At 32.3% G+C, this 14,771-nt stretch overlaps 1 protein-coding gene and 1 pseudogene across 1 annotated transcript; one reads left to right on the top strand and one right to left on the bottom strand.

The window, feature by feature from the left end:
- Positions 1-7,856: 7,856 nt before the first annotated feature.
- On the bottom strand, positions 7,857-8,267 carry LOC120201995. The gene has a single exon (XM_039202493.1). The coding sequence runs from the start codon at positions 8,265-8,267 to the stop codon at positions 7,857-7,859; it is 411 nt and encodes a 136-aa protein (XP_039058424.1).
- A 1,789-nt stretch (positions 8,268-10,056) lies between these two features.
- On the top strand, positions 10,057-14,771 carry LOC120202009 (annotated as a pseudogene).

Here is a 14,771-nt window from a genome sequence, read left to right on the forward strand (position 1 = left end):
TAGCCAATCTGTTACAGAACTCATTGACCACTGGCTCTCACAAATCGTAAGAATTCCTTCGGGGACCAAGCGAAAGACCTAAATAATCTAAAGGGAAAGTTCCAACGGTGTACCCAATATTCGAATCCCAAAGTGAAATAGCATACTCCTCCACATTAATACCGAACAACCTACATTTATTGAAGTTGAGTTATAGCCCCGAAGACACCTCAAAAATGTGAAACAATCGTTTCACTTTCCTTACTTCACTCAAAGAGGTATTATAGAAAATCATCAAATCATCTACAAACTGTGGATGTGAAAGCATAAAAGAATTAGCATCCCTACCAATGGTAAATCCATGGAAAAGCCCAAATGAACAGCTTTGGAGATCATAAGGTTAAGGGCTTCACCCAAAATGTTAAATAAGAACGAAGATAAGGAGCAACCTTTTCGAAGATCTCGACCCATAGAAAAACTCATAGAGGGAACACCATTCACCGGCACCAAAATAGAAGTTAGGGGTATGCATTTAAAGATCTAACTACACTAATCCTCAATTCCCATTTATTTTATGACTAACTAAAAAGTGACAATCCACTATATCATAGGTCCGTTTAAAGTCAATTTTGAAAATAGTACCCTTCAAATCCTTCTTAAGATAGAGGTCGATTTCATCATTAGAAATAAATGAGCAATCCAAAATTTGTCTATCTGGAATAAAGGTAAAATGAGATTTCCTGATAATGGAGTCGACACTTCCCCTTAGCCTTCTCGAGAGAACTTTGGACAGGAATTTATGAGTTCCTTCCATAAGACTTATAGGTCTGTAATCATCTAGGGACTCAAGTTACTCTTTTTTGGAATAAACATGATGAATGAGTGGTTCACCCCCACGTCCCAATCTATTCAATGATAGAAATCATTAAATAACTTCATTACGTCGTCCTTGAGATAAAGTCCATAATTTATTTTAAAAAACCCATGTTGAATCCATCTAGTCCTGATGCTCAATTGCTATCGGATGAGGAGATAACTTCCCAAACCTCCTCAATTTCAAACTTCCTTTCAAGATCCAGATTCTACTCTAAAATGTTATGTTATTCAAGATAAGAAAATAAGTTAAAAACTATAAATATTACAAAAACTATTAATATTTTAGGTTGCGCCTAAATATTATCAGATTTTAAGCCGATGGGGTATTAGACATTCACACGATAAAAAATAAGTTTAAAGCTAAAAATATTATGAATATATATAAGAAATATGGTTTCTACCAATAATGTCATGGTTCACTAAGAAATAGGTTGTGATTTGTAATGTTAATATTTTTTATTAATAAAATAGATTGTACCTAAAATGTTATCAGAGTTTAAGCTAATGGAGCCTTAGATTTTTCCACGATAAGAAAATAAGTTAAATTCTAAAAATGTTATGAATATATATAAGAAATATGATTGCGCCCAATAATATCATGATTCACTAAGAAATAGGTTGCAATCTGTAATGTTAATATTTTATTTAATAAAATAGGTTGCACCCAATAATGTCACTATGAAATAGGTTGTGATATGTTATGTTAATATTTTTATTAATAAAATAGGTTGTGCCCACAAAAACAAAAAGTAGTTCGAAATTCTAAATATCGATAATTGTAAATATTGAAAAAGTTGAAGATAAGATCGAAAATTAAAATATATATACTTATATGGTAATGATTGATACTTTTAAAAAATTAAAATAATTGATAAAAATATCGAAATTTAAAATATCAATACTTATGCGATGATGATCGATACTTTTTAGATATTCAACAAGTTGATGAATATAATCAATAGTTAAAATATCTATACCTATGTTATGAGGTTCGATAATTTTTTTATTTATATCGATACGTATGCTCTGATATTTGTGAAAACGTTTGATACTTTGCAGCTTTCTCATTTTCCATATTTTTTAATTCGAAAGTATCAATTTTTGTTGAGAAGTATCGATGTTTATTATGAGTGAATCCAGATAGATTATTTAAGAAAGCAGTTCTAAATATAAAATGTCAATACTTAATCTATGTTGGTCGATATCTTATACATAAATTTAATATACTGATACTTTACAGGCAAAACAGTTTAAGTTTTTAACTTAATCGGTTAAGCTAAAAAGAAGATTGAACCTATTACTTTATAGGAAAAATCGATTTGTGCTAATATTTAATAATATAAATTGTTTCATACTTATAACTTAAACGGTTGACATAAAAAAAAGTTACCTAGTACGTTATCATGAGCAACATGTTTGGTCTTACTTTTTCATAATATAGCAGGTTTCATACTTATAGCTTAAACTGTTGACATAAAAAAGTGTTACCTACTACATTAACATGAGAAACATGTTTTGTCTTACTTTTGCATAATATAAACGGTTTCATACTTATAACTTAAATTGTTGACATAATAAAAGGCGCTACCAACTACGTTATCATGAAAAACTTGTTTTGTCTTACTTTTGTATAATATAAACGATTTCATACTTATCACTTAAACGATTGACATTAAAAAAAAAGACGCTACCTAATATGTTATCATGAGCAACCTATTTTCTCTTACTTTTGCATAATATAAACGGTTTCATACTTATAACTTAAATTGTTGACATAAAAACGTTACCTACTACATTATCGTGAAAAACTTGTTTTGTCTTACTTTTGCATAATATAAGCGGTTTCATTATTATAATTTAAACAACTGACATTATAAAAAAAGACGCTACCTAGTACATTATCATGAGCAACATGTTTTTTCTTGCTTTTGCATAATATAAACGATCATACTTATAATTTAAATGGTTGACATAAAAAAGGCGATGTCCACTACGTTATCATGAGAAACTTGTTTTGTCATAATTTTGCATCATATAAAAAGTTGTATACTTATAACTTAAACGATTGACATTAAAAAAAGATGCTACCTACTACATTATCGTGAGCATAACAAAATAAGTTAAAAGCTAAAAATATTATGAATATTTATAAAAAAAATTGAAAATATCAATATTTGTGGAAAAGTTTTGATTCTTTGCAGCCTTCTTATTTTTTATGTTTTTCTTTAAATTCAAAAGTATTGATACTTGTGAAAAAGTATCCATAATTTCGAATAAAAAAACATAGAAATGATATTTTAACTTTCGAATTTAAAAATATCGATATTTATGGAAAATAATCGATACTTTGTAGCCTTCTCATTTTCCATTTTTTTTAATTTTAAAGTATCAATACTTGTGGAAAAGTATCCATATATTCAAATTTTTTATAATACAAATATTAAAATTCCAGATCGCAACCTAATTTCTTAGTGAATCATGACATTTTTTGGGTGAAACTCATTTTATTAATAAAAATATTAACATTCCAGATCATAACATATTTCTTAGTGAACCGTGACATTTTTAGGCACAACTGTATTTCTTATATATATATTCATAACATTTTGAATTTTTAATTTATCTTCTTATCATGAGATTGTCCAGGTTCCCATCAGTTTAAACTCTGGTAACATCTTAAGCGACCCCTAAAATGTTAATAATATTCATAACATTTATTTTTTATAACTCATTTTCTTACCGTTTATAACATTTTAAGTGTAACCTGTTATGTTACTACATTGATAACTTTTCTGGTTCCGTTTTATAATATTTTGTGATCTGCTTTTAACCTGTAAGATAGGTTTCTTGGTTACACCATTTTAAGTTATTTTAAAATATTTACAACCCAATATATTACATATAAGTTAACATTTCCAATCGCGCTAAATCGATTTTGTTAGGATTTTTTCAAATGTTTCAGTTGTACTATTTTTAGCTCTTTTAAAATAAAGGATAGATACGGGAGCGAAAATAGAGATAGGTGTATCAATTTTTATTTTTCTTTCTTCAATTTTATGAGTACATGAACCCCACTTATATGTAGGGTGAGGAATCATCTCTAATAATTATAATACATATGAAGAGTTTAGTACTTTGGCATTTCATATTCTCAATTCATTGAAGAATACTAAAAACCGCATTAACTAATAGGAGTAATAATGGTATACACAATACATTCATAACACACGCCCTTGGATGCCCATTATCTAATTGTGCCTCGTTAAAACTTTATTAGGAAAAACCGAGTGGGACAAAAACCTAGTAAAAGAATACATAATTATATGCTTAACATGCTTTCTCATTAAAAAAAACCTTACCTGGAAAACCCAAAGGGATAAAACAAAGGTTAAGGGGAAAAGAGAACATCGCGCATTTACTCCCCTAATGGCTACATCACTTGAGATCTCTAAGGTGACGTATTCTAATGTATTGTGCTAACTTCTAAAACACAGATGTTCAAAGTGTCTTAGTGAATAAATCTACCAAATTCTCACATAAATTGATCTGATTAACCTTTATCTCTTTAAGCTTCTGAAGTTCATGAGTGAAGAGGAATTTAAGTGCAATATGTTTTGTTCTATCACATTTGATGTACCAACTCTCGAGTTGTTCAATGCATGTTGTATTATCTTCAAACAATATAGTAGTAACTTCTTTTCCAGATGATAAACCAGTTATTTCATATGTGCTGAATCATAGATCTTAGCCATATAGATTCACGACTAGCTTAATGGATTGATAAGATTTCTGCATGATTACAAGAAGTTACTACAATCGTTTTCTTCATGGAGTGCCAAGAGATTGTTGTACCAACATGTGTAAAAACATATCCAGTCTATGATTTACCATTCTGAGTATCAAACATAAATCCTACATCTGCAAAACCAATCAACTTTGTATTGTATTTATTATGGAAAAATAGACTCATTTGTTTTGTGCCTTTGAGATAACAAAATATTTGCTTAACTCAAGTCCAATGTCTTCGAGTTGGACATGAGCTAAATCTTGCCAGCAAATTTACAGAAAATGATATCTACGGTCGGGTATGACTAGGAAGATACATCAATTCCCCAATTGCACTCAAGTATGATACTTCGTAAGCAAGAAAAACTTCATCATCTTGCCAAGGACGGAAAGAATCTTTACTCAATTCAAGTTCTCTTATAACCATTAGGGTAGTCACTACATGTGTCTTATCCATATAAAATTGCTTTAACACCTTTTCTATATATGTTGATTGATGCACAAGGATTCCATCTCTTAGGTACTCAATTTGTAACCCCCAAAAAAATCATTTTCCAAGGTCTTTCATCTTGAATTCTTTCTTCAAACAATCAACTATAATTTGAATCTCTTCAAGGGTCCCAATGATAATTAAATCGTCAACATATACTACAATAATAACATATCCAATTCCATACTTCTTAATAAAATTGCATGGGCAAATTAGATCATTCTTATAACCCTTTTTTAACAAAAAAATCGCTTAGGAAATTATACCTCGTGCATCCGAATTATTTCAGTCCATAGAGGAATCTATTCAATTTGTTTGGATAATGTTCTCGAGAACCTGAATTAACTGCTTCTGTCATTTTAAATTCTTTAGGGAGTTTCATATAAATGTTAGTATCCAATGGACCATATAAATAAGTTGTTAATATATCCATTAGGCATAAATCAAGTCCTTCTCTTATAGCTAGACTTATAAAAAATCTAAATGTAGTTGCATCCACCATAGGAGAATATGTATCCTCATAATCAATTACAGGTCGTTGTGTTAATCCTTGTGCAACCAAACGTCTTTATATTTCACAATTTCTCCTTTTTCATTTCTTTTACGCACAAAGACCCATTTGTATTCCATTCATTTCACACCTGCAAGTGTACGAATTATTGGACATACACGTCTTTTTTTCATTAGCAATTTCAATTTAGCTTCAATTGTTTCTTTCCATTTTTTCAGTCATCTCTTTGTCAACATTCCTCAATTTATTTTGGTTCATGATCCTCTTTGTCATTCATAATATCTAGTGCTGCATTGCATGCAAAAATATAATCAAAGTCAATTTTATTTCGGTTCCATTCAATACCAAATATGACAATCAATAGAGATCTTTTCGTTTTCAGGTAATTGAGTTTCTTATGAAACTATTTTCCCAGTAATGTCTAAATTCTCTTATAGAGATATTAGTAAAACCATTGTTTTCTCGATTTGACTATCATTATCCTTTGCTCCTTTTCTTTTTTGAGGATTCTTATCTTTGGAACCAATTGGTCTACCATGCTTCAAGTGTGCATTAGATCCATTAGTAACTAGAATTTTTTCTTCTGTGACGTCAAGTTTTATTAGAGCATTCACAGCTGGTGTATGTGACTTAGTCACTCTCTTTGGGTCAGTAAATGCGTCTGACATTTCATTAGCTAAACTTTGTAAATGAATAATCTTTTGAAATTCTAATTCACATTTCTTAGTACGAGGATCAAGATGAGACAATGATAATTATTTCCAATTAATTTTCTTTACCAGTTGTTTGATCTCTCCCCCTAATGCTGGAAAAATTGACTCATCAAAATGACAATCCTCAAAATGAGTAGTAAATAAATCCCAAATAAATGGTTCTAGATATTTAATTATCAATGGGGATTCAAATCCAACATATATATCCAACCTTCTTTGAGGACCCATCATAGTTCTGTGTGCTGGAGCTATTGGAACATATACAACATATCCAAAAGTTCTTAGATGGGATATATTTGGTTCCTGACCATGAAACATTTGTAATGGGGAGATTTTATGATAACTTGTTGGCCTGATATGAATTAATGTCGCTGTATGTACAATTGCATGTCCCTAAGCAATGATTGGGAGTTTAGACATTATGAGTAATGGTCTTGCTATCAATTAAAGTCCCTTAATTAAAGATTCTGTTAGACCATTGTGTGTATGAACATGAGCTACATGATGTTCAACACTTACTCCAATGGACATGTAATAGTCATTAAAAGACTAAGGAGTAAATTCTCCAATATTTTCAAAATGAATTGTCTTAATAGAAAAATCTAGAAAATGGGCTCGCAATTGAATCAATTGAACAATTAACCTCACATATGCTAGATTGTGAGTTGATAACAAAGATACATGGGACAATTGTATCGGTCGGCATATATCCCCTTGAATTAGTTCCAGAAAAGTTATTAATTCAAAATTTATCTTAGTAGATGATGTCCTAATTATCAACTTGCCTAGAAAACATGCGACGCATGAAAATTATTTTGAAGAATCTGTAGCTCTTCAATGAATGTCCACATGAACTTTCGATTATTTTTTGCATCATAATTGAACTGAGATGGCCTAACCGGTCATGCCAAACAATAAAGTTGTCAATAAACTTCTGGTTTACTATAGAATGTGTTTCTATTGAATTGATCTTTGTGTAGTACAAACCAATAGAGAATGTAGGCAACTTCTCGAGAACTTGTTTATTGCCTTAAGTAATTCTCATAATTTGAAGAAATTCATGATTTCCTTCACTTATATTCTCAATATGATATTCATTTTGATTTCTGTGAGACTTATGGGAATATAACGCATAAATGATTTCAAACTTTGTTCCCCTTGTCAATATTATATTTTCTCTTCCAGAGCCTTCTACAATGTTTGTAATACCATATATAGTTCTCACACTTTCTATCTTTATTATTAAGTGAAAAAAAATATCTCTTATCTTTAAGTATGGTGTGAGTAGTTGCATAATCTACTAAGCATAAATCTTCATCATTTAATTCTAATTTCCTTTGAGAGGTATTCATAATTTTCTTCAAAGAAAAAAAATAGTCATAAAACAATTATAACGTCCAAAACATATATACAAATCCAAATAGCTAAAATATCCAACAATAAAATGTCTCATAAAAGTAATAATAAATTATCCCTCAAAACATAAAACATACAATAAATTTCATAAATTATAACTTAGATAATTGTCCTTCTGTTTTAGTGACTGCTGATAAAGATCAACTAGATGATTTTGATTACGACACAAACGTGACCAATGACCTTTTCCTCCACAACGATAATATTTATTGGTCACATTGTTTTCCTTTTCTTTCTCATGCTTGCTTTCATCTTTACAATCCCACTTCTGGTGTGAATATGAGTTTCTAAACTGACCATCTTGACCATATCCATATCCACGTTCGCGACCATAACCACGACCACGTTTGCGTCTATTACCACTGCCATTGGCATGGTTTATTTCTTTAAATTCTTTCTCATTTTTAGTTGTCACATTCACTTCAGGGAATGGAGCAGAACCAGTTGGGCGTAATTCATGATTTTTCATTAGTAGTTCATTGATTTGATCAGCCATTACGAGACAATAAATTAATTCATAATATTATTTGAATCCTTTTTCATGATATTGTGTTTGCAGGACAATATTATTTGCGTGGAAAGTGGAGTATGTTTTTCTAACATTTTTGCATAAGTAATTTTCTCTCCACATAAATTCAACTATGAAGTGATTCTAAACATGACGAGTTATAATCACTAACAGATTTAAAATCTTGTAATCATAAATTCAACCAATCATAACAAGCTTTAGCTAAATTATAGTTTTATGGTGGTCATACATTTCCTTTAGATTGATATAAAGGATTGGAGGGTCTTAATAGTCAAGTACTCAGTCTAAGACCTCATGAAGGTGATCTCGAAGGAATATCATGGCAACCTTATATTGAGTTGTTGCTTTATTTCTTTCCTTAAGGGTTATAATCACTAACAGATTTAAAATCTTGTAATCATAAATTCAACCAATCATAACAAGCTTTAGCTAAATTATAGTTTTATGGTGGTCATACATTTCCTTTAGATTGATATAAAGGATTGGAGGGTCTTTAATAGTCAAGTACTCAGTCTTAAGACCTTCATGAAGGTGATCTCGAAGGAATATCATGGCTTTAACCTTATATTGAGTTGTTGCTTTATTTCTTTCCTTAATGGTCTCATCAAGACCCTTTGCATCCAAGTGAATTTCAACATCTAGTACCCACGATAAATAGTTCTTTCTAGTGGTGTCCAAGGCCATAAATTCAAGCTTTGTAAGATTTGACATGATCACTATTATAATTAAAAATAAATCAATTGGGTGAATGTCGCTTACTCATATACATACTAAAAATTATTATAAACATGAGAACAAAATCTTAAAAAAATGAATAAAGTATAATTAAAATGACAAGGCATGGATAAACTCTAATCCTGATGGTCGATGATAAGAAAGTCAAACAACAAAACATGTTTTACAAGATAAACTAATATATACGAGATATCTAGATTAAATCACTATTACAAACAATAGACTAGTATATCATAACAAATCATGCAAAGTCATAAATCTCTTTACAAAGTAAGTGTCTCTTAAATAGTAAATCTCAATGAAAGAAGTCATGTCACATGTCCTTTTAACAATGATAGTATATTATACCTTAATAGATGCTAGATTATGGAGATCTACATACCTGAGTGAAATTGATAACGTTGGGTTCACTTTTATTCAGTCTTGCTCAACAATATTTTTGGATCATTTGCTTTGTTCCTTCAAACGATTTGCTAGGTTGCTTGAATAATCCCTTTAGTAGAGCGTAGTGTTGATAACGTCTTTTAAAATAAAGGAGAGATATGAGAGAGAAAATAGAGATAGATGTATCTATTCTTATTTTTCTTTCTTCAAATTTATGAATACATGAACCCCACATATATATATATATAGGGGTGAAGAATGCTCTCTAATAATTATAATACATATGAAGAGTCAAATCCTTTGAAATTTCATATTCTCAATTCATTAAAGAATACTAAAAACCACATTAACTAATAGGAGTAATAATGGCATCCACATAATATATTCATAACATTAGCCTTATATTAGTTTATTTTTCCTTAGACAATCTCATATATGTGTGTATACATATAATTATAAATCATCAATATCATTGATTCAATGATTGAGTATTGTGTCGTGAATGACTTCTCAAGCTAGACCATTATCAATTAAAAAGAAAAAGGTCACACCATACAACGTAGGAAAAGAAAAAAGAGATTTTAGGTTTGAAATTGAGAAAGGAAAAAAAGTAAACTTTTTATGGTGAAGCAAAGCCATGGCGCTCTCTACATCTTTGAATTCGCTTGCCAGAATCCTTGATGCCTCTCTTAAATTCCCAATAATATTCAACCTCCTGAAAGTTGCTCCATTGAAATCCAACCTCAAAATCAACCCCATTTTGAAACCTCTTCCCACTCATCCTAACACCTACAAACCGATGTGGGTGACTCGATCCGATCCAATGTGTCACATTAGGGTCACCTAAGCGACCCACCGTAAAATTCATGGAAAAAATAAAATTTCTATTAAAGCGTGTAATATCATAAAACAACAATATATATATATAGTAAAAGTAGAATTTAACAATATCCAAAAATAAAAACAGAATTTAGATTCAGATATAAAAATAGAATACAACATACATGCCCCATAATCACATGCACCGTACTCCGCAAGCAACGCCGGTGGAACTCCTTTACTGATGTCGATATCTACACTAGTTTGATTCTTTTAACCTAAAATGGTGAGTAAAAGAGTGAGCTTTGGGAAGCTCATAAATACAGAACTACCAAGTGATGATGAATGACATACATATAAATGGAAAAACATAAATTTTCCTTGTTGATTCAGACATTTACAAATTTTCGTGAGGAGCTGAAGTTCCATTGATATTTCCTCAAGTAAAAGATAGGAAAATTTCAGTTCAAAGGAAACATTTAGAGTACCAAGTTTTCAGGAGATTGGAATAGGATGTCTAGTGTGTTCCAACCAAAACCATGTGAAAAGATACAAATCTTTTTTAAAACAGTAACAGATTAAAACATATATTTAAAAACATAGTAGAACCCTCTAATCGAACACCTTTATGCAGTTCCTCAGAACTGCATCCATAAGGACTTACCCTGAGTACACAGCAAATGAGCCACCCTAAGGGAATGCCTTGGGGCCTATGACCCTACCCATGGGTCTCCATAGGTCCGTAAGGATTTACCAACTTGATCAAAACTGAACCTCCATACTCCATAATCCTACCCATACATTATCCAGTGGAAATCATATTTAACAGTAAATAATAATATCAAAATCGTGATCCAGTAAAATCTCATAAGTGTGACAATAAAATAAACCATATAACTGCCTCCACCTGTACACTATATGCAGTCCCATGATTTACCCAAGGGAGTGCCTTAGTGCCTGAAAGCCTACCCAAGAAAGTTTCTTGGGGACTCGGAGCCTACCCAAGGGTCACCTAAGGTCTGTAAGGATTTACCAACTTAATCAGAGCTGAACCTCCATACTCCAACCTACCCAGATAATGTCCCAATAAAACAGTTCAAGTAGTAACCAATATATTTCATGATCCATAAATTAGGAATAATCATATTTCCAGTGAAACAAGAAACCATATAACATATTTCAGGTAACCATAGTTCATAACCCAGTAGATTCCATGATTTATAAATTAGGAACGCTTATATTTTCAGGTTAAAACAAGAAATCAGAGAACACATATCATATGTTCATAGTTCATTAACAGTAAATTAAAACATAAGTGAATCCGTAATTTCGGAAAATCATGTTTTAAAACATGTAAACAATTACATGTCACATAGGGAACACACTAGAGGATCTAGTTATTCTTCGGAGGTACTTGGTATTTAACATATAGGGAACCATGAAACTTTTGTAAATTGATAGGATTTTAGAATCAATATCCCTATAAAAAGAGGTTTGATAACTAATGGATTCATTAGTCATTCGGTTATTTTTTGGAGGCAATTGATCGATACAAAGAAGGATAAACATATAACTTCTGTAGATTTGAAGAATTCATATTCGAGGCCCCTATTAAAAAGGTTCGTTCATTAGCATATCTAGTCAACATTTGAAAATTGATGTTTCAATAATCATTTAAGATTCAAGTGTATTAAAAAGGTACTCAGGAACCTTTACATTATAATTTTTGAAGATCTAGATATAACATGATTGTTCCATTATTCAGGCAAATAGGGATAATTCAGACATTTGAATTTCTGATGGATTCTTAGTGTCTTAAACCAATAAGGGTGAAATGATGATTCTTGGTATTTAAGTTCATGTCGATTTATCAGTATATCGAGTCATATTGAACTGAACAAATCCCAGCACTGTGATATATGTCAACTAATCAAATCGATGTGCTTCAAGGATCTTTACACTTTAATATTGACAACTCTTGTAGAACTGATCATTTTTCAGAATCATCGTTGAATGGATCTTAGGGAGACGAACATGTATTCCAATTGTATTTATTTTATTTCTATATTGCAACGATTTTACGAAATGTCGACATGATGGATTCGTGATTCAAAACCCTTATAGACGGTACAACATATAAGTTCACCAGCGTATCTAGACTTATACAAGTCATTCGCTTAATTCTATGTCATTAAGGTTTCTTAGGTCATTTAGTAGTCATGTTTATCCCGGTCACTTCTGAGTTTCCAGAGTGATTAGATCGTTTCAACGATTCAAATACATACAATACTTCCATTCAGTTCAACCTTGTCATATAATATAATCGTTTTACACTTCAAGGGTATTTTGGTTATTTTACACTCCAGGGGCAATTTTGTAATTTCATAATCAAGTAGTTTTGACATTAAAGTTTTTAAACAAAGATAAATAAAATTTGGAGGTTCCGAGGTTATTTACTTTTTTGGATAATCGTTGAACTTGAAATCATTCTTATTAGTCTTCTTGTTTATACAGGTAGTCTGAGCCTTATTCAATTTATTTTATTTTATTTCGCAATCGGATCGAGTTTAGAAATTTATTAATTACACACATGTAGCCAAACTTATTTATCTGTGCATAAATGAATACACACATGTTCCATAAAGCATACATAAGGTAGTAATGTATTAACTCAATTTATGTGCTCCACCAATCAAACATTTAAACTTCATTCAATCGCCCTTAAACTTTAATTCCACATCCCATTATGTCTTGGATACACAGCAACTGAATTTACGCCAGAAATTGAACTTAATCGAAAAACCAATTTGAATATGAAGACAAAACACTGAAAATGGCTTACTGAGTGCGAATTTGGAAAATATACTATAAAATCATACTCAAGACGTCGAAAAACATAAAATATGACTTCTCGAAAAAATTGGCTTCTTTGTCAAAGTCAATGGTCAACAATTAGACCGGTCAAAGTCATCGGTCAACGGTCTGATCAGTCAAATTCGACGGTCAACGGTTAGACCGGTCAACAATAAACGAATCCGATCATATTGACTCGGTTCAGGTTAGATTGACTAGGTTCAGACCGGGCTGAGCCAGTTTGGTCCACCTGGACTGTTCTAGAAGACTCCCTGAAGTGCGGGAGAGCCCCATGCGCACATGACGGAGCGTGGTGGCAAGGACAGGCTTGGGGAGATCAATCAATTCTTTCGAGAGCATCTACACATCATTTGCAACCAATATTTAACCAAAAATAGCCATCAACCATACCAAATAACTGAAAATAAAATCAAACTTACCCAATGACGGTCGACCAAGAAACGACGACGATGCGACGACCCACAGGTCAAGTTTTGAGCAGAAAGGGTCGAGGAACACGTTGGTGACAGCTATGAGATGAGACGGTCGCTGAATTGGCTGAAATCAAAGGAAAACAGCAGTGGGTTTGTCTTTCCCGGCGATGCTTTGAACGGTATTTCACGACGTTGTCCGATGCGAGAAGGCTTGGGTTATAGTCGCCGGTTGACGGTGAGTCAGCTGAGGGTGACAGTACGCTCCAACAATTGTCGGACGGTGCTAATTCAATGGGGGTTGCAACGACTAGGGTAAATTATTGGGGGGAATTTTTTGGTGGATTGCTCGATTGGAGGTTATTTTTCACTGACCATAAAAATTGGGATAATTTAGGGTTAAGTCCCTGAACTTCCCACAGGTTCCAACATCGAGCTGCAAACTTTTAAATATTTGTAATTTGATCATCAACTTTTCCCTTGTTACGACTTTAATTCGATACTTTAAATTAAAAAAATTTAGCCCCTAAATTCGGGTGTGACACTCACTCTTTACTCAATCATTCCAACTCAAACCCAAACCCCACACCCCCACGATCCGCTCCCTCTTTAAATGAATCGTCGAAGAAATGGGCGAAATCATGCAATTGGGTATGACCGATCATGGCGGATTCAATCTAAAATCCACGCCAACCGTTATAGAGGATTTTCACCTCGGTGACAGCATTGCCGTAAACGGAACTTGCCTGACGGTGACGAATATCAACACCCATTTGGGAGAATTCACGGTCGGGTTGGCCCCTGAAACCCTAAGGAAAACTTCGTTGAGTGAATTGGAACCCGGATCATTGGTGAATTCGGAACGGTCTATCCAGCCAACGGGTCGGATGGGAGGCCATTTCGTGCAGGGACACGTGGATGGAACAGGGGAGATAGTGGGAAAAGACGTTGAAGGAGATTCATTGTGGATCAAAGTAAAGGTGGATAAAAGCTTTTTGAAATATGTAGTGTCAAAAGGATTTATAGCCGTGGATGGAACTAGTTTGACAGTGGTGAATGTGTTTGACGAGGAGCTTTGTTTTAATTTCATGTTAGTAGCTTATACCCAGCAGAAAGTGGTGATTCCTTCAGGTGAACTTGGAGATGGATATTCTTGGCAAGTATGTTGAGAGGCTTCTCACCACTGGTTTTGTTGATTCCATCAAAGGCTCGTGATTTGCAGAAAATTATAAAATAAAAAAAGGCTGCT

Source organism: Hibiscus syriacus, unplaced genomic scaffold (genome assembly GCF_006381635.1).
Source record: "Hibiscus syriacus cultivar Baekdansim isolate YM2019G1 unplaced genomic scaffold, ASM638163v2 tig00008145_pilon, whole genome shotgun sequence".
In the NCBI taxonomy this organism is placed as follows: domain Eukaryota; kingdom Viridiplantae; phylum Streptophyta; class Magnoliopsida; order Malvales; family Malvaceae; genus Hibiscus; species Hibiscus syriacus.